This window comes from Macaca nemestrina, chromosome 2 (genome assembly GCF_043159975.1).
Source record: "Macaca nemestrina isolate mMacNem1 chromosome 2, mMacNem.hap1, whole genome shotgun sequence".
NCBI lineage: Eukaryota > Metazoa > Chordata > Mammalia > Primates > Cercopithecidae > Macaca > Macaca nemestrina.
This window is the reverse complement of record NC_092126.1, coordinates 183,304,689-183,326,471: the sequence shown is the minus strand read 5'-3', so window position 1 is coordinate 183,326,471 and position 21,783 is coordinate 183,304,689. Positions and strand designations below refer to the sequence as shown.

Genomic DNA, 21,783 nt, shown 5'->3' with positions numbered 1-21,783 from the left:
TATGGAAATATATATATATATACTTCTGGAAAACAACACTGTGTACTGAGAACAACAGAAAGACAAATGACTTTTTTTTTTTTTTTGAGACGGAGTCTCGCTCTGTCGCCCAGGCTGGAGTGCAGTGGCCGGATCTCAGCTCACTGCAAGCTCCGCCTCCCGGGTTCACGCCATCTCCTGCCTCAGCCTCCCAAGTAGCTGGGACTACAGGCGCCCGCCACCTCGCCCGGCTAGTTTTTTTGTATTTTTTTAGTAGAGACGGGGTTTCACCGGGTTAGCCAGGATGGTCTCGATCTCCTGACCTCATGATCCACCCGTCTCGGCCTCCCAAAGTGCTGGGATTACAGGCTTGAGCCTCCGCGCCCGGCAGACAAATGACTTTTTAAAATTAAGTTTTAAATTTACAATTGATGCATAATTTAAAAAAATAAGTGTGCAATTTGGTAAACTTTGACATATACAGCTGTAAACCACTCCAATCAAGATAACATATTTACCACACCCAAAAGTTTCCATGTGCTCTATTATAATCCCTCTGGCTAGTCCTCTGTCAATCACTGATAAATTTTATTACTATAGATTAGCTTGCATTTTCTAAAATTATATAAAAATGAAATCATGCCATTTGTGCTTTTTCTGTCTTCTCTCAAAATTCTTTCACTCAAAATTACATACTCTGTATGTCTTCTTTCACTCAAAATTACTTACTTTCACTCAAAATTACTTCTTTCATTTTTAGACAGAAGCAATCAGACCTCAAAATTACTTGGAGATTCATCTGGTGTGTGCATTAGTAATTCATAATTCATTCCCTTTTTATTGCTGAGTAGTACACAATTTGTTTATCCATTTACCTGCTGTTGGAGATTTGGGCTATTTCCAGATTTTGGCTGTTGCAAAAAAGCAACCTCACAGATCCTTTTAAAGGTGCTTTCAGGTAACCCTAGACTATGGTACCACTGCTCTCTATCCTAGCAGGCACACTGAAATAGTTAAACCTTGCAATAGTGTGAAATCATTTTCTTTTTAAACAATGTATTTCCTTATTTTTACATATTTTACTCTAGTCTCATGACAGATTACATTTTCTTTTTTAAATAGAAAGTCTTACTGTAAAGCCCCCATCTGTATAAAAAAATGAAAGATCTGGTTGATGTGGATGTGTGGAACCCAGGAACCCTCTCTTGGATTTTCTCTTACTCCCCAAAACACTTCCTTTCCTCCAAAGAGCTGCTCAGAAGTTTGAAAACCAGTGGACAAGCCATCCTAACTGTCTTGATGCTACAGAAGCAAAGACGCCGTACAGAGATGTAGCATTCCTGTAACAGGTAAGGCAGGTGGATGCTAAAACTCTTTTTTTTTTTGAGAGAGAGTCACGCTGTTGCCCAGGCTGGAGTGCAGTGGCATGATCTCGGTTCACTGCAACCTCTACCTCCTGGGTTCAAGCAATTCTCAAGCCTCAGCCTCCTGAGTAGCTGAGACTACAGGCATGTGCCACCATGCCTGGATAATTTTTGTGTTTTTAGTAGAGATGGTGTTTCACCATGTTGGCCAGGCTTGTCTTGAACTCCTGACCTCAAGTGATCCACCTGCCTTAGCCTCCCAAAATGCTAGGATTACAGGCGTGAGCCACCGCGCCCGGCCTAATTTTTGTATTTTTAGTAGAAATGGGGTTTCACCATGTTGGCCAGTCTGATCTTGAACTCCTGGCCTCAAGTTATCCACCAGCCTCGGCCTCCCAAAGTGTTGGGATTACAGGCGTGAGCCACGGCACGCAGCCTTTTGTTTTTATGTATTTCATTAAATGAATTGTCCTTTTAGTGGCATATCAGGTGATCTTGCCTTCTGGTACTCTTGAAAAATATGAAAAGAAACCAATGAAGTAGGCATCTCCTGTAATTAGTACGTAGCATTTTATTCTTAGAAAATGTGTGGTGCCCTGGCCCTGGATTTTACCTCTTTGCAAAGTGGTATCTGAATACAATGAACACTAGATTCCCACTTGGAGTGGAAGAACATTGCAATTGAGGCCATGGGTAAGTTTTAACTGCCACACCCCTGTACTCTCGGACTTTCTAATGAATTAGACGATGTTTTATTTTTGTTTTTGCATAACATTTTGAAGTCTACTATCACAAGTTGTGAACCAATATCTCTTGCAGTTTAGGTAAAAGGCAGAGCATTTAATGACTTCACATTTAAGTGAATTCCTCACAGGGATGATGACCTCTGCTGAAACAGGCCAGGATGTGCAGTTTGTGGTGACAGTTCTACCTGACTTTGACCTAGCTGTCTGAAGCTGAGAGCTCACAGATAATGAGTGCTGCATTGGTTGCAAATGAATAAACAAATAACATTATGGGGTTTTAAATGACCAAGGAGTAGATTGTGACATCGACTGGGTATTTAGGGAAGGATTCCTTCCTGATACCAAAAGTTAGGTCTGTGCAAAGTATACCAAGTGAAAAAAAAGTTCAGACAAGAGTTTAGGTTTCAACATAAATGTTGTTCATTTGATTATGAATCAGCTGTGAAGTAAATCATTGAACAAGAAGCACTATCTACTATCTACTGTTGGCACTGGTTTTAAGTCTTTTGTGCTACTTTTTAGGCATTGCTGTGTAAGTTTTGGTGGCGCGTGGGTACAGTGAAGCCAGGAGGGATAAAAAGGGAAATGATGCGTGTGCTACAGGCTAAGTAGGGGCTCTTCCTTATGCCTCCTAACCACCTGTGTGACAATTTCACATTTCCTATCAAATGACCTTCATTCATTTCTACTTGCGAATGAAGTTTGGAGACTAAGAAAAAGCCAGCTGTTGGAAGAGAAAGCACTTTAGGATAAAATGGTCTTGTTAAAATCACCCATTAATAAGTTCAGCCCCTGATGTACAAATAACCAAAACACATACATACAAAGATAGTGCTTCTTGTTCAATGATTTACTTCACAGTTGATTCATAATCAAATGAACAAGAATCTGCAAGAATAGAACATGGAGGGCAGGCTCCAGGAATTCCAAATGTCATCCTAGCTCTTCCTGAAGCATATTGAATCCTCCAAGTATACCCCGTTGTGCTAACTAGGCTTTAAGTCTTTTGTTTGTAGATTCATTCTCAAGGTTTCTCCCTCAGAACAAAGATCATGCCATCCTCTAAACTACTCTGATTTTTTTCACCAAATTTCTTGGTTTCTTTCACTTGCTTTTCAGACCCCCGCAGCCAGATTCTACCCTCATCTTTCCAATGACACTCATGTGGCAGATTATACTAAAGACCAATTTGTAGACCTGTCCACGTGGCCTCTCTCAAACTCAACACCATGGATGTGACGTTCATACTGCCTCTCTGACCACTTAACATCGTCCCTTAGATGTCAAAGGTCCTTATATTAATAGTTTTATTTTTAGCTCCTTTACATTTTACATTTTGTCCTGAGTCATCTCAGCTACATGCATGGTCTTAAATATATGCTGATAATTCTCATTCACGTAGCTCTCCTGCTGGCTTTTCCCCACTCGTTTAAGAACAACTTCACTTTGCTGGACTCCACCTTGAGTGTCTCATTTTCCGCTCACACTCATGCTGTGCCTTTACTTAGATTTGTTGTGGTTGTTTCCCCACAATCTGGAAAGCTCCTTACCTAAATCCTATTTATTCCTTAATGCTTAGCACAATGTATTACTCTTGTTTGCATGGCACACTGTACTTCTGTTTTAGAGACTACCTTCCTCTGAAGCATATGGCAGGTTCATTTACTATCCAGCCCACCACAACTCAGTTTTTGAGCTCCTCTGTGTTCATCTTTTTATGGCCAACCCTCACCGTCATGAGTGCTTAGTAAATGTTGAGTTGGAATGAATTTATTCCTACAGGTTGCACTTGTTCTCTCGCCAAGTTTTCAGGCCAAATAATTCTGGAATGATTTCCTTACCTTAAGGGAGTCTGATCTGGGAAGAGCCTGGGACGTGATGTAACTTCATATGCTGTAGAGCTGAATATTCATTTACTTAAGATCTTAGCTCCGTTAGAAAACAGTGTTGATTCAGAGGCCGGGCACGGTGGCTCACACCTGTAATCCCAGCACTTTGGGAGGCCGAGACGGGCAGATCACTTAAGGTCAGGAGTTCGAGACCAGCCTGGCCAACATGGCAAAACCCCATCTCTACTAAAAATACAAAAATTAGCCAGGTGTGGTGGCGCATGCCTGTAATCCCAGCTACTCGGGAGGGCAAGGCAGGCGGAGGTTACAGTGAGCCAAGATCACACCACTGTACTCCAGCCTGGCCAACAGAGTTAAACTGTGTCTCAAAAAAAAAAAAAAAAAAAAAAAAAAGCAGTGTTGATTTAGAGCTAAGGTCACCTGATACTCAGGCCAGTAATATTTCTCCCTGCACCATGCTCTTGTCCACAGCAGACACTGTAATGCTCTACACTGGTGAAAAACTAAGTTTGAGATGCACAAAAGAACACATAGAGATGGGTCAGTTCTCCATACATTTTGTGAGTAGAGGCATTGGTGTTCTGTTCCAAACTGTCCAATCGAGAATGTCCGTACAATGACCGCTTTGGAAGATGGAGACTGTCTTCCTCTGGAGCATAGGACGGGTTTGTTTACTATTCAATACATTTAAAAAGTGTTTCCCTCTGAGGCAAAACTCAGGCCAGTTTGCTTGTGGCCTCATTAGATGTGGGCTGTGGCGCAAACCCACTGCATGTGCAGTGTCTACCTAGATCACCGCGTGTCGCTCCCATGGGATCTGGGGCTCAAGCTCATGTTGCATGCTGTGTTCTAAATAATTAAGTCTATTGTCTGACCCAGGAGTCTCATGTCTTCTGCCAGCGTTCAGGAAACCGAGTTTTCAAGAAGGGCAAAATCTTAGGCCTTTTACAGCTGACACAGAGCAATACTGAGAAATACAATCAGGTAAAAGTTATTTAATACAGCAGTTCATAATTTAGGCCACGGATCATCTCTGCAGAGAATCCTACCATGCTGCATTCCTGCTTTAAACCTTTCATCCTCTAGAACGATGCCCAAGAGCCAATGTTAGTCATGTCTTCCTGTATTTGCTCTAGGTAAGCTGTTTCAAAGCCTTCCAGGACAACTTTTGCACAGTCACGTTTATCTTTAAGCACCAACAAAAGAAATGGAGAAATTTGAGCCGTGTGTCCTGGGCTCTGAAAGGCAGCAATCATCTTAGCCCCTAGCATACGCCATGTTCAGCTTCCTCGCCTTAGCCAGGTACCACAGCTACTTCTACCCCGGTGATCAGCAGGCCCTCCAGCATGAAGACCTTTGAGAAGGACCTGAGACTACTATAGCTCTCAGCTCCTAATATGATTTGTACACTATCACCTTGAAGTAAATCAGACTAGTTATTTTCATGCTAAGTTTGAAAACAGTGCCTTCTTTTTGATGCCTCTTGTAGGGTATTGGCAGAGGGATCTCAATTTTTACTTTATACCTGAAGGGCAGCTTTTTGGTCTGATAATTATAGTGTAATCATTCATATTTTAAATCACAAATACCCCCACCTCTTGATGCAAACTTCAGTCTGTGGCGTGAGTGTACATTCACTGCCTAAACCACCTTTGGCCAAAATTTATGTGTATATGAAGTCATTCTACTTTAGCACACTCAAAGGAATTCCTTTAAACCATTTATCTGCTTGTACACAATAGCCAAAGGAATAGTCCTTTCTATGGCTGATGTAATAAACTATCACAAATTTTGTGGCTGAAAAAAAGTTATTCTCTTACACTTTTGGAGTCCAAATTCATGGGGCCAAATGAAGGTGTTGGTAGAGCTGTGCTCTGCTCTAGGCCAGGATCCGTTTCTTGCCTTTTCCAGTTTCTGGTAGTTGCCAACATTATTTGGCTTGTGGCCACATCACTCTAGGCTCTGCCTCTGTGGCAACACTGCCACTTCCTCTTCTGTCTGAAACCTTCCTCTTATGTAGACATTTGTGACTGCATTTTAAGGTCACCAGATCATGCAAGATAATCTCCCCTTCTCAAGACCCTTCATCACATCCGCAAAGCCCATTTTTTGCCAACTAAAGTAACATTCACACGTTGCAGGGATAAGGATGTGGCTATCTTTTGGGGAATCATTACTCATCCGATCAGCGTGGTAAAGCTTGCAAGTAAATTAAAATTTTGTCACTTTGTTCACAAATCAATTTAGCAGAAGATGGGAACAGGACTAATTATAACCCGTATCCCCACAACAACTCCTAAGTTATTTCCTTATAAATACAAATCCCATACAGGACAGTCTTGGGTAATTATTATTCTATACTCATAAGTTTCCTGGTTTGGTTAGATTATATTGCCCTCCTGTTTATAGTCTTACGATAACAATTAGTTGACTTCTACAGGTCCAAACTGCTATTTAAACTGCAATTTGAGTTCCCAGAGGGCAGAAAGTTCTGTTTGAATTGTTTTACAGCCAAAGTTGCTTTTTATTGTTTTGGGATGTATTCTCTACTTACACCACAATTTTCAAGGATGATTATTTCAGGTATGCTTTCTGAGACTCCATGTGGTTGACAACTATGATCAATCCCACTGGTGAAACCAGATTCGAAATAAACTTATCCGCAGGGTCCATGTCTGATTGGCAACCTTCCAGGCTGCTGTGCATGTATGGGTAAGGTAGAGGCAAAGAATGAAGTAAGTTGGCTCTACCAGCTCTCTGTGGAGCCTTGTTTCACAGTAGGAGGGGTGGATGCTCTCGAGAAACTCCACCATTCATACCAACAAACTTATTTTGCTTCATATACTAACATTTCCAGTATATTCCTATTTTCAAAGTTATTTTGAGTTGATGAGATTCACTGTGAATTTACCCAATAGCATAATAAATGAATAAACTACCTTTTTTTTCTTGAGACAGAGTCTCACTCTGTCACCTAGGCTGGAGTGCAGTGGCGTGGTCTCGGCTCACTGCAACCTCCGCCTCCCAGGTTCAAGCGATTCTTCTGCCTCAGCCTCCTGAGTAGCTGGGACCACAGGCGCCCACCACCACACCTGGCTAATTTTTTGTATTTTTAGTAGAGACGGGATTTCACTGTGTTAGTCAGGATGGTCTTGATCTCCTGACCTCGTGATCCGCCCACCTCAGCCTGCCAAAGTGCTGGGATTACAGGCGTGAGCCACTGTGCCCAGCCTAAGCTACCTATCTATTTAAATAATAGATAGAAGAGCTTGAATGTCATATTTATTTGGTGAATTTACATGTGAGGTCATTTACAAAAGAAAGATACAGACAGATGCAGCTTTCAGTGCGTTTCAAATATTTTCACAACAGGCAATAGTCCATGAGAATTTGGAATGACAGTATAGAATGGCACATGCTTCAGTTTCCTTTGTGTTTCTCTACCCAACCCCAAGGTGAAAGAAGGGAGAAGAGTAGAAGAAAATGTCAGTGTTAATGTAAATACAGCCATGCAAATAAAAACTTTCTTAAAGTCAGAGATCATCCAGAGATGTAGAACATTTCTGTATTCGGGACCTATCAGAAGGTGCATAATTTAAAAACAAAATGCAGAGGTCTCAAACTTTCCATCATCCAAATCATCTTGAATTATAATAACCGCACCAACTAATTAGTGGTCTCCCCAATATTTTCCAAAGATTGACTTTGAAAGGGAGTCATTTCTAATAGTTTCTTAAAAAGATAGCATTTGTAGACAAATCTTTTTGGTTTCAACAGAATTAAGCACCCTTAAGGGGTGTAAAAATGCTCCTTTACTCCCAACAGTGTAAACCATAATTATAATTCCTTCTTAAATAAACCTCTCCCCATCCTGAGTATTTCAAAACAAAAGACCACTGAAGAACACAACCCTTCCCTCACCAGAAAAATCTAGCATATAAGCAAAAGGATGGTCTATAAAAGTGGAAATTGGAAATAAATCTTAAAGTGATTTCTAAGTAAGGAGGCAGAGTAAAGATAAAACACTGCTATCAGTATCCCTAGTGAAAACCTGGACCTGGGTGGGTAGTTAGTCCTTAGAGATGAAGGTTAGCTCACTACAAAAAAAGCACTCTACATGTCCTCAGCATCTTCAAAAATAAGTGGCTCAAAATTCCTTAAGCACATGTAGCCTTAGTTAAAGCACTAAACTTGTTATTTCAGGAAATACTATGCTCTGGCTCCAAGTCTTACATCCTTTTTGACCCTTTAGCTACATTTTCTTCACTAGAAATTTTAAGCTATTTCAATACTCCCATATATCACACTTACTCTACCTTTATTTGGGTTATACATACAAGCAATCTGCACTTTGATTTTTTAAAAGTTCTAAAATTTTTTAAAGAGATGGGGTCTCACTATATTGCCCAGGGTGGAGTGCAGTGGTTATTCGCAGGTGCAATCACCATGGCACATTACAGCCTTGAGCTTCTGGTCTCAAGCCTCTTGCCTCAGCCTCCCAAGTAGCTGAGACTATAAATAGTATATACAATGCCACTGTACCCTCTATCCTACGCTTTTAAAAGCACACCATTAAATAGTACTAATTATTATAGAAAATAGTTACAGACAATTATAAACACACTTCTGTTTCATCTTACCTCTTTGTCTGGTCCACTCCCCCATCAATACTCAGTCTTCCAGCATATATATCAATTAGAATATTTTGCATCTGCATAATTTACTGTAAGAAAATCTGCTGTTGTGGACTTTAAGAAGAATGTACATTATCCATTAGAGTGGAAAGGGGCCAAGAGGATTAGTAAGTGCCACCGAGTTTCTAAAACTCTGCAGAATCAGAGGCATTGTGCATGCTGACAATGGTTTAAAGGGTCTCTCAATTTTACTTTAATCCCCCATTGAACCTTTGTTTCTTTCAAAAAATCAACTGAAAGCGGTTAATTGAATATAAATCTATTTTACAGCATTTACTATGTTAATTTAAAAATCAACATGCTGTAAAATACTTACATACATTATTCACACATATATATAAAGACGAAATCATCCAGAACATAATCAACTCCCAACCCCCATTACAAAAAAAAAAAAATCAACAAATCAGTTTTTATTTGCATGGCCAATTATCATTTGTACTCTTTGCAACTTTATTTAAATATCCCTTTAACATGTTCTAATCTTTTGTTGCACAGGGAATAAAAGCTGCAAGACTGCAAACTTCCTTCAACAGCCACACCCACAACACCTAGACATGAAACAGATGTAACAAATAACAACACCACAAACAGAAATACTAATTTCCACCATTCAACACAGTTCATGACAGTGTCTTTAGGGTTCAGTTGAAGAGGGGGTAAACTTTTAAAAAGAGGGTCAGTCTGCTTTCCCCCTATTTTATAATGTTGGTGGTTTTAATCCGTATTTCTTTGCAACTTCTGTCTGGGCATGGGCGGCATCACAAAGTGAATACAGATGGGCCATCTCCATTTCCGATTTGGCCAGGTTAATAGCTTTGTTGAACATGTCAATGGCTTTCTCCATGTTTCCTCTAAAAGAACAAAATTTTTAAGTCTCAGATTCAACAAGCACTTCACAATATTCAATGAAGGTTGTAAGTGATGCTACATGAAGTCTCACCACTAAGTTTCTACTATGATTCTGGTAAAATGCTTCTTTTATAATAAACAAGAGTACCTACCACATTGAGAGCACTCAATGAATGTTAACTACTATTACAAATATTATGTGTTTACATTATATCTCTTGTATTCTGTATTTACTGATAAGAACAGTGAGACTACGGAAATTAATTGGCTTATCTAAATATCACAATTCCGTCTGGTTCCTAAATTCTGCATGTTTCTACCATTAACATGAGACTCCTTTGGAAAGCAGTAACATAATCTCAGGACACTAATGACGTGCAAAGGCCTCACCTTCACAGACTGATGTGGGCCCCCCTCTTTCCGCTTCATCTCTTACCAGCACGTCCCCAACCCCAAGCACCTCTACTCTTCAGGCAGTCTATGTGAGTTCCTTGATGTACTGCACACTCATACCTACATACAATACTCAGATTTATGGCCTCTGCCTGATTCTGGTCAAATCCACAGCTATCTAAGAACCGTTTTAAGTAACTAGTATTAGCTACATCTATATGCAATCCTACAAAGAATATTAAGTCCCTACTATATACACACACACACACACACACACACACACACACACACACCTACCTGCATATATAGTTTAACTGGCATACATGTTAGTAAGGTACATTTTACTGGCATATGTGCCAGCTAGACTCTATATATGCCAGTAAGAAGTACCACTAGGGTGACTATATTTAATCCCCTATTACAATATATGGCAACGTGATAGACTTATTTTTAAAAAAACTTTTTTCAAGATTTCATGTTCTGGCATTAGGCCAACAGCAAGCAGATCTGCAAAATCCTAGGATAATCTGCGATTTCATTTATTCAAATTCACTTATTTAATTGTAAAGGTAAGGTTCAGAATGGATTTTTTAAAAGTTCAATTAACATGTGAACAAAATTCCATCAAACCCTAAATCAGAGGTCTTTAATTAACCCAGGATCTATGAAAGCCTTAAATTAAAAGCAAAGTGTTTTTGTGTGCATTATTCTAAGAAGAATCCACAGCGTTACTCAAAAAAGATTAAGAACTACCACCCTATCCTATTCTAGTACAAGAATATTTTATTCACATTAACAAATTAGCAATTAAGAAATAATTTAGGCTGGGTGTGGTGGCTCACACCTGTAATCCCAGCATTTCAGGAGGCTGAGATGGGCAAATCACTTGAGGCCAAGAGTTTGAGACCAGCCTGGCCAACATGGCAAAACCCCATCTCTGTTAAAAATACAAAAAGTTAGCTGGGCATGGTGGTACGTTCCTGTAGTCCCAGCTACTTGGGTGGCTGAGGCACAAGAACTGCTTGAACCCGGGAGGCAGAGATTGCAGAGTCAAGATTGCACCACTGTACTCCAGTCCGGGCTGGAGACTCTTTATCTCACAAAAAGGAGAAAAACAAAAAACAAAAAACACTTAGTATTTACATGCCACTGTGGGTACAGAATGGTTCAAAAGAAACACAATTTTTTTTTTTTACCAGCCTATATATATTCTGCCTATTGTAGAGCAGGGAGAGGACTACAGGAGGGGCTGAATGATAGGGAATTAAGAAAACTCATGCTGCTTCCTGACAAGTGATAGTGTCAAGATCAGTGACTTTGGCATCAGTGATATCAGAGCTCAAACCCTGTCTCCTCTGTTGGCTTACTGTGCAACCTTGTAAACCTAAGCAGTCTGGGCATCAGTTAAACTAGGGATCACATAATCTCCACCTTTATTAAAGATGGGGGTGAAGATTAATTGAAAGAGTACTTAGAAAACATCTAAAGTTCAGTACTTGCCCTAGAGTAGGAAACTCTAATGGCAATGCCAATATTAAGATGGTACACAGTAAATCCCATGTATAAAATAGTTGTCACCTTTTAATGGTGGATCTTAAGAGCAATTCTGGATAAACATTTACACAAAATAAGAGGTTAAGGACAGAGCCGCAAAAAAGATTCTTATCCAACTCTGATTTTAGAGAAAATTCAGGGGCTCTGAGTTGATGTTGCAACTTGCCCAGTTATTTGGCGGACGCTTCTTTGTAAGAGGGTCCAGAGTTCCTGGCAACTTGGCTACCAATCCTTCTGTCACTGCCTAAGCACATTACAGGCATTTTTTTTCCCCCAACAGGAATAAAAAGGAAAGAACATAACAGACTTTAACATGTATGTAACAAGAACAAAAAGCTAAATATCTATGGAGCTGCCACACGTTTCCTAATAACAGACTCCAGAAGTTACCTTTGTACTTCAATAGTTCCCATGGTTTCATAGGCAAAATCACATTTATTGTCAATTTCAATAGCCTTGCTGATAAGTTCCAAACCTCTATCCAGATCTTGCTTCCACTGAAGTTGAAGTAAACTGCAAATGCAAAAAAATAGTCAGATATGACCATGGCCCAGTATCAGTAGAAATACACATGTATTAATATGACTCAATTTCTACCTTCAATGAACTTATAAGTTAACTTACAAGGAAAAACAAAACCTAAAGCAATATATAATCAGCATCAAATTGTGTTTTTTTCCTCAACTTATATTGGTTTTCTAATCTAAGTTCCTTATTACAAAAAGGGTTCAAGGTCTACGCTCTATTACTAACTTATCTTGCATCCCTTATTTTTCACTTTATATAAATTTAAGTGAAATTTCTTAGGCTAATTCAAGTACACAAAGGCCACGAACACTTGTGTATGCTTCCTATTTTGATATAAGCAACAGCTGACAGGATATTCAGTTTAAAATTAAAACCCTTAACATAGAGCAAAAATAGTACGTTAATTTTTCTTTTTTTTTTTTTTTTGTTGAGACACAGCCTCACTCTGCCGCCCAGGCTGGAATGCAGTGGTGCAATCTTGGCTCACTGCAACCTCCACCTCCCGGGTTCAAGTGATTCTCACTCCTTAGCCTCCTGAGTAGCTGGGAATCGGGCATGTGCCACCACACCCGGCTAATTTTTTGTAGTTTTAGTAGACACTGGGTTTCACCATGTTGGCCAGGCAGGTTTCGAACTCCCAATCTCAGGTGATCTGCCTGCCTTGGCCTCCCAAAGTACTAGGATTACAGGTGTGAGCCACTGCGCCTGGCCTCCTTAACTAACTTCTGTAAGAATGAAAAGACATCCAGGAGCATTAAGAAGTTTGTCAATTAACTTCTCTACCGCAGTCCCCTTCCTCAGTGGCCAAAATAAATACATTTTATTACTATGCAAGAAATTCATTATCTCATTGGAACAACCACAAAAATACATACCCTTTATGAACATATGTTGTGGCATTATCTGGTTCCAAATCAATACATTTATCATACATTTCATCAGCTTTACCAAACTGTTGTTGATCTGTTAATGCCTATGTGAGGAGATACTTCAGTTATATTAAGGTAACTGTCAACCTAAGCAGTTAAAAGTGTATTTATTATTCATTATAAAAATTTACTTCATTTATTCATTATTACAAAATTATCATGTTTTGGGGATACAGACTGATTTACATTTTACAACTTAATTGTTGGAGTTTTTAGGTGGCACTGGTATAAATATAAAATCTTAACTGTCCTCTTTCTTCAGCAAGTGGTTACCTGCCATAGCAGATAATCTCTGGTAAACTGTTCAATACAGATAATCCCATTCTTAGTGACAGCTCTAATATCACATTCTCATAGGTACAGTCACATCACTTATTCATGATTTATCATAATATAGCTCAAGGGAATTTTTTTTTTTTTTTTTGGAGCCAGAGTTTCATTCTTGTTACCCAGGCTGGGGTGCAATGGCACAATCTCTGCTCACTGCAACTTCCGCCTCTTGGGTTCAAGTGATCCTCCTGCCTCAGCCTCCTGAGTAACTGGGACTACAGGCACGCAACACCTTGCTTGGCTAATTTTTATATTTTTAATAGAGATGGGGTTTCACTATGTTGGCCAGGTTGGACTCGAACTCCTGACCTTAGGTGATCCACCCACCTTGGCCTCCCAAAGTTCTGGGATTACAGGAGTGAGCCACCGTACCCAGCCAGGGAATTATCTTAAGGGCAATATTCATCTGTAGGTATAAATTAAGATGTATGTGTTAAATGTCTTCAGAGCTATTTCTTTGAAATTATTGATTTTTTAAAAAGCAGCTATAACTGCTTCAACTAATACATCTCCAAAAATAATTTCCTAATATTATCTAATACCTAGCCCATATTCGGTTAACCCCAGTTATTTATAAGATGACTTTTAAGAACTATGTGAGTCATTATTTTTGGCTGTACGGCTCTTAGTCTTTTCATATCTAAAATAAGCTAACTTAAATGTTTTAAAAATCTCTTAAAAATATCAAAGAAATATAGTCAGCACATCTTCTTTGTAATAAAAATCAGAAAGATGTAGAAAGTAGAAATATTTTTATAGCTTCCACCATTGTGAGCATATGCCTTCCTGATATATTTATCTATCTCTATTTACCTCCCTATTCGTTTTCTTTCACATGGTTTAGTTCATTTAGTATACAATTTTCCCTTTAATAACAGGCAGTGCTATATCTTGCTTTGTTAACTTTAATGTATTTTTAACTTTTAATGGCTGCATAATATACCATTAAGTGAGTGTACCACAATTCTGCAAACATAATTCAATCTTCTGTTGAACATTTACGATTTTCCCCAATTGTCTGTCATAGTTAACAATAATGTAATAAACACTTGTTTTGAAAACAAAAGCAGCAGCTATAATCAGCTATCTTAAGGCAAATCCCACGGCTGAAATGTAAGGCATAGTTCTGTGGATATCAGACTATGCTCAAGCTGTAACTTTGTGAGTTGGCCAGCATCTAAACCAAAGCTTTGAGGGCCAAAAAAGTTACACTAAGTATATATACACACACACATACATACACGTACTGTATGCATATATAAAGTTACATATACCATATAGTGAAGCTAAAATTAGAAAACAGATCAAAGAAAAGAAATCTGAGTGCAAAATGACTGTAATAATGCTAATGCTGATGAGAAGACAGCTCATACAAACCAAACCTATCTTGAAGGCAGAACGGTAATAGGGAAATATGCTATTGGGAAAGTTCTGCAGAAGAGTTGTTCCCCAGTAGCGGTTGCTATTCGGTGGCCTTTGCTCTTCTAGATGCTTAGAGAAATCTGCACCAAAAAAGCCCTTCTGAATTCCATGACAATGATGAGGATGTTGCTGTCACTTCCCGGTTTGTTACCAATTATAAGGCATAAACTCAAGTGTACCCATTCATAGGATTAAAATGTACACTTCAATGCAGTTATATATAAGACCTACCTCTAAAGAACTGATCCAACACAAACCAATTTTCTCATAGTTCCACCCTCAATAAACCCTTAAAATCCTTGTGAAATTGTTCTTATAACCTGCCTAGAGATACCATGAAGGAAATTAGAAACAAAGCAAGCAACCTTAAGAAGGGTTTAAGGAGAGGGGTCAACCAGGGATGGTAATACATATATATATGTATTTTGGAAATACAGTCTCACTCTGTTGCCCATGCTGGAGTGCAGTGGTGCAATCTCAGCTCACTGCAACCTCTGCCTCCCAGGTTCAAGTGAACCTCAGCCTCCCCAGTTGCTGGGATAACAGGTGTGCACCAAACCACACCCAGCTAATTTGTATATTTTTAGTAGAGATGGGGTTTCTCTATGCTGGCCAGGCTAGTCTCAAACTCCTGGTTCAAGTGATCCGCCTGCCTCAGCCTCTCAAAGTGCTGGGATTGCAGGCAGGAGCCACCACACCCAGCCAGGGGAGGGTAATTTGTTATTGTTTCCTATTTCTATGCTGTGGAGAAAAACCCAACATGTCTTTTGTAATTAAAAAGAAAAATGAAGTATATAGAGCATCAGTCCCCAACACTTTCCCAGCACTTCTGGCACCACAGACCGGTTTTGTGGAAGACAATTTTTGTATGGATGGGGGTGGGAGGAGGAGGGATGGTTCTGGGATGAAACTGTTCCACCTCAGATCATCAGGCAGCAGAATCTAATGCTGCGGCTGATTTGACAGTGACAGGAGGCGGAACTCAGGTAGTAATGCTTGCCCAGTGCTCACCCGCTGGGCGGCCCCATTCCTAAGAGGCCTCAAAGCAGCTGTACCGCTGATACAGTGTTGAGATGGCTAGTTTATGCAGATACCAAAACCAATTTTCAGCTTTAAGAAAGAAAACTGAATCATTCAGAGGTCATTTATTTGAGGGGAAAATGTATGACCATGACCTACAAGAAGCTAATCATTTTCATTTAAATGGATGATTTAAAACTAAGAAGTTTTCAAGAATTTCAGACTACAATAAGAAAGTTAAAACAATTCAGATTTAAATCCTGCTTTTCATACCTTCAATCCTAAACCAAGAGAGTTTCAAGAATTTTAGATAAAGTAAAGATAAAATAAACTATTACAACAACCTAGCCATATAAAAAGGCAGTGACCAAACAGAAAGAAATGCCTTTCTGTGGATATTTTCTCCACCAACTGCATACAGTAAATTTTCCTAAGGCAATTACTTTTTGCAAAACCAATCCAAAAGAAGAAAGGACAGAAATTTTTGCCTTAAGCTTCCCCATATTGAGTTTAGGGCCATCATTTCCAAATTGTGTAACAAAGGAGCCTCTTCTGAGGTGATTCAGGACCAACCAGGAGCCATGAGAATCAATTAGGAACAAAGCCACCTGCTTCCAAAGAAGCTGCAACCATGACAGCACTGTTTTCTGATTTCCACACTGAGATGTAGCATATATATGCAGTTATTTTTTAAAAATCTGAAAAAAACATTTACCTGGGCGTACAGTGCATAGCCTTCGGCACACCTTGGAAATTTCTTTATGACCTCTTCAAAACCTTTCATAGCTGCTTGGATTTGTGAAGAGTTGTTTCCTGTATATGCCTGGCGGTACTATAAAAAAATCAAAACAGGCCTGTCAAATCAAGAACTCAAAAACTCATGGAATGTTATCATAAACATACAAAATTACATAAATATTTCCAAAAAACAGGTGATTTGCTAACATAATCTGCAGCATCCAAAAGGGTTCCAAGTAGGTATCTCAGCAGCAGAGCCAAAGGTTACGTACAACTACGACTCCATGGCCACTATACAATTTCAAGATGTTCAATACTGTAGAAGAGGGCATACTAATTTGTAAGAAGTGAACTTTGCAATAAATGAATTTTAAATCTAGTAAAATTTTTGTCATTTTTTTCATTTATAATATATATTTGTGACACAATTTCTTCCTTTAAACGGAAAATTCTTTTAGGACTCTAGCCATACAGCTAACTGGAAGTACCTTATTTTACTAGAAATGCACTTAAAAAAAAATGCAACCTTTTGAGCTTTATGTTTCTGAATATTAAGAAATAGTTCTATGAAACACGGGTGAGACAGCAAGTTACATGATGTCATGTTTACAGAGTATTTCCTCAAAATGTTTTTCTTTCTGTATTGATTTATGGTGGAGAAGCAGGGAGACCAGTTCTGTTTAGGGAAGTATAAAATCAGGGACAAACATCTATCAAGATGAACCCAAACAAATGTCTAGAGAAAAACAAGAGCTAGGTATTAACCAGCACCTTTTTTCCTCAGTAGTTATCCTTTGGGAAAGAAAGAGAGAGAAGACTTTGTAGACAATGAGATACTCATTTTTGTTGACACTGGAAAATAAAAGTGATGTTTAGGAAAATAGAAGAGATAGTACTACCTACCAATGCAAAACATTTCTGTGCTTGTGCCAGAGCAGACTCAGGTCTTAACCTAATACACTCATCAAAATCTGCCACTGCTTCTTCAACTTGATCAAGGAGTATTTTCAGCTAAGAAAAAAATATGTAAATAAATGTAATTCAAATAGGCCCACCAGTTAAGTATGTTCTGTACTCCATCTCTATTATTACAGCTCAGCATAATGCTGAGCATGCAGTAATTATTCAATATATAATTACTTTCTAGAAACAGTGAATTTAAAAATCTTGAAATTTAAAAGGCAAGATTCCAAAACATAAAAATGGTATCCAACTTTTAGAAAGGACTACAAGCCAACCATTTCTGCACTGCAATTCTGACCACTATTAAGCAAGAAACCCCTTCTTCTAGAAAACTAAACATCCTGTACATTCTAATATCAAAGCAGGTTAGACATCAGATAATTACCTTTCAAATGAATCTTCAGACACTACCAGTAAAGATCAAAATGTCAAGAATTTTAAGAGGTTATCTCAACGCTTAACATCCTTCCGAAAGAAATAGTCATGCATAATTACATTTCAATCAACAGACCGCAAGATTGTAATACTGCATTTTTACTGTACCTTTTCTATGTTTAGATATGTTTTAGACACACAGATACTTACCATTGTGTTATAACTGTATATAATATTTGGTACAGTAACACGCTATACAGGTTTGTAGCTTAGGAGCAACAGGCTACAACATACAGCTTAGGTGTGTAGTAGGCTATACCATCTAGCTTTGTGTAAGTACACTCTATGATGTCCGCACAACAAAATCACCGAATAATGCACTTCCCAGGCAGGACACATGACGCTATTAGGTAAAATTCTCCACTAGAAAGAACTTCAGCTCTTCTGTTATTATCATGCATAGCCCACACTTTCTACCATAAAGCATTCCAAGAAGCCATGTTAAGCCCACTATAAAGCTATGTTTTCCCCACCTGAGACAGGAATTGGAAACTGTTTCTTCTCTATATATTTCCACTAAAAAACTAATATGCCTGTTACAAAACTTGAAAAGATAAATACACTTATTTTTACGATTTGGACAGTCCAGACTATTTCCTTATATAGCAGGAAGCTCACAAAAATCATCCTGTTGATTCTAGAATTAACTCAGATTGCTTACTAAATGTTATTAATGTTTTACTCATTGAAAACCTATGAACCAGAAACACCAGAAAAACAAACTTGAACTGGTAAGCCAATAGTTTTTGCCTTCCTTTACTCTTTTTTCGTAAGTAAATACCAAAATTAAACAAAGGCCAATTCAAACTGTAAACCACTGTGGTACTTTGTTCACAACTATCAGAAATTATATAAGAAAAATCAAGAAAATTATACAAGAAATTCTCAAAAATGGTATCAAATAACTCAATCTAAAAGTCAGACCTCTAGGTAAGAAAACAGACGTACCTGTCCTCGGTGGTGATAAACATCTGCATTCTGAGGGTCGATGTCAGCAGCCATGTTAAAATCCTGAGTGGACAGCAAAGGCTGCTGCTGTTGCATGTACATGCTGCCTCTTTTGATGAGAGCATTTGCTCGAAGCTATATACCCCAAATGAGGAAAGGTTCAGCATTACTTTTTTTTTCCTCCAATCTAGTTTCTTTAAATAACAGCTTTTTTCTATCATCCACATATCACAAAGGTCACCCTTTTAAAGTATGCATGTCAGCTGTTTTTAGTATATTCACTAAGTTGTATATTGATTACCACTATCTAATTCCAGAACATTTTCATCACCCTTAAAAGAAATCCCATACAAATAAGCAGTCACTCTCCATCCCCGCTCACCTCCTACACTCTTCAGCCCCTAGAAACCACCAATCTATTTTCTATTTCTACGGATTTGTATATTCTGGATGTTTCATATAAGTGGAATCATACATTATATATAGCCTTTTGTGTCTGGCTTCTTTGATTTAGCATGTTTTCAAGGTTCATCCATATTGTAGCATGTATCAGTTTTTCATTCTTTTGTTATGCCTGAAAAATATTCCATTGTACAGGTATCACATTTTATTTATCCATTCATCAACCGATGGACATCTGAGCTTCTTTCACTTTTTGGCTACCATAAAGCTGCTATGAACATTCATATACAAGATTTTTTAAAAAGTTTTTTAACAAAGGATGAGATTTTGCTGTGTTGCCCAGGGTAGACTAGAACTCCTGGGTTCCCAAAGTGCTGGGATTATAGGTGTGAGCCTCCACACCCAGCTCTCATGTATAAGTTTTTGTGTTAATGAATGTACTAAATTCTCTTGGGTATATACCTAGGAGTGGAATTTCTAGATCATACGGTAACTTTTTGAGGAACTGCCAAACTAATTTCCAAAAGGGCTTTCCCATTGTATTAATACATTTCTACCAGCAATGTATGAGGGTTCCAATTTTCCACATCTTCAAAAACACTTATTATCCACCATGTTTTTTTATTAGAGCCTAATTGTCTTTTTGATTATAGCCATCCTAGGAGGTGTGAAGTGGCATCTCACAGTGGTTTTGATTTGTATTTCCCTAATGGCTAATGACGCCATCTTGTCATTTATATATTTTTTGGAGAAATGTCTATTCAGATCCTTTGCCCATTTTTAACTTAGGTTGTCTTTTTATTGTTGAGCTCTTAAGAGTTCTTTATTCTGGATACAAGCTCCTAATCAAATACATGATTTGTGAATATTTTTCCCATGTTGAGTGATGTGTTTTCTCTTTCTTGATGGTGTCTTTTCACACAGAAGTTTTGTTTTGTTGTTTTGAGACAGGATCTCTGTCACCCAGGCTGGAGTACAGTGGCACAATCACGGCTCACCGCAGACTCGACCTCCCAGGCTCAGGGGATCCTCCCACCTCGGCCTCCTGAGTAGCTGGGACTACAGGCACATGCCGTCATGCCCAGCTAATTTTCAGGCATGAGCCACCACCCCCAGCCAAGCACAGAAGTCTGATCACGTCCAATTTATTGTTTGTTTGTTTTTTTTTTGGTTGCTTGTGCTTTTGGTGCCATATCTAAGAAACTACTATTTATCTAAGGTAACAAACATTTAGTCCTCTATTTTATCCTAAGAGTTTTATAGTTTTAGCTCTTAAACATTAAGGGCTCTAATCCATTTTAAGTTAATTTTTGTACATGGCATATGGTAAGCATCATTACTACTTGCCATTAGAAGTCATGTGATCATGAAAACAATACGTTTCTTTAAAATTTTGTTCAAAGCAATAGTACATACATATAGAACAAATAATATCCTCCATAATTGTAACAAAAACATATAACATATAACAGTTGTAATCATCAGGAAAATCAGCAGAATATTAAAGATAATATTATGAGGGTATCTTCAATTTGAAAATCTCATTTTGAAAGAAACTTTCAACAATATTTAGGTCTTAAAAACAACTATTATATCCCCCCAAATACAGCAGATGAGAGAGGCTACAGAGTTCATGTAATGTAATGAGGAAACAGGTCAGAGATGTTAACAAACTAATAAGTAATATAGTTAATTGATGGTTAAATTCTGTTTTGTTACACTGAATAGAATGTAACAATTCAACAGATACCCCTGAATCTTAATTATGAAATGCATAATACACAGCACATTAAGAATACTTAGAAAATGTTAGGCTGTTCCAACTGTACAACTGCAAAACTTTTGGCATATTTATACATTCTATTTTTAGAACCTTTTTTTCATGTAACATAAAACCTTTCTGAATATATTAATGTGTTTTTATTAAGTGTTTTATACCTGGTGCTACAAATTATACATTACTTACAGCATTATCTACAGAATTGCTATATCACTTTTACCACTGCCCAAATACAGTCCAATACAGTAGGCAGTGGCTACAGGGAGAAGATGAAACTACCAGATGCTACAGGGAAAAAAAAGTCCTTTCCTAAATAAAGATAAATATCATTGATATTTATATTTTCAGATTCATTGCACCAATTACGTTATTATTAAGAGTAGTTTCTTCAAAAACAAAAACAGCCCTTCGAAGAATGGCAGTTGAAATGCTTTAAAAAATCTGGCAAAACATAATGAAAGGCATCACCTTCTATTTAATAATTTCTTCACACACATTTTTTAATGTACCTTCACATTAGCTTCTTTCAAACTGATGACTTTATCTAAATCTGGTTTGGCCGCATTGGCATTGCCAATAAGCAGGTAGAAGGTAGCTCGTAGTAGTAATGCTTCTGCCATGTATTTGCCTTCAGCATCTATTTCTTTTGAGCATTCACTTATGATTTTATCGTAGTTTTCTTCTTCCATATACTGTTTGGCCTTTAAATATCCAGAACTGAAAATAAAAACAAACATAGAAAATTATTTACTAAGAAAAAATTAAATGTGCCCGGGTATAGTGGCTCACGCCTGTAATCCCAGCACTTTAGGAGGCTGAGGTGGGCGGATCATTGAGGTCAGGCGTTCAAGACCAG

At 38.2% G+C, this 21,783-nt stretch overlaps 1 protein-coding gene across 1 annotated transcript in view; it reads right to left on the bottom strand.

Annotated features, from left to right (window-relative positions):
* Window positions 1–7,208: 7,208 nt before the first annotated feature.
* LOC105477480 (translocase of outer mitochondrial membrane 70) overlaps window positions 7,209–21,783 on the bottom strand; it is a 35,798-nt gene continuing 21,223 nt past the window's right edge. Inside the window, exons 6-12 of the mRNA XM_011733994.2 lie at window positions 21,437–21,644; window positions 18,746–18,880; window positions 17,303–17,410; window positions 16,377–16,493; window positions 12,836–12,933; window positions 11,823–11,945; window positions 7,209–9,487 (exon numbers count right to left, since the gene is read on the bottom strand). Of these exons, the coding sequence (XP_011732296.1) occupies window positions 9,334–9,487; window positions 11,823–11,945; window positions 12,836–12,933; window positions 16,377–16,493; window positions 17,303–17,410; window positions 18,746–18,880; window positions 21,437–21,644 (943 nt within the window). The 3' untranslated portion in view covers window positions 7,209–9,333. The remainder of the gene's footprint in view (window positions 9,488–11,822; window positions 11,946–12,835; window positions 12,934–16,376; window positions 16,494–17,302; window positions 17,411–18,745; window positions 18,881–21,436; window positions 21,645–21,783) is intronic.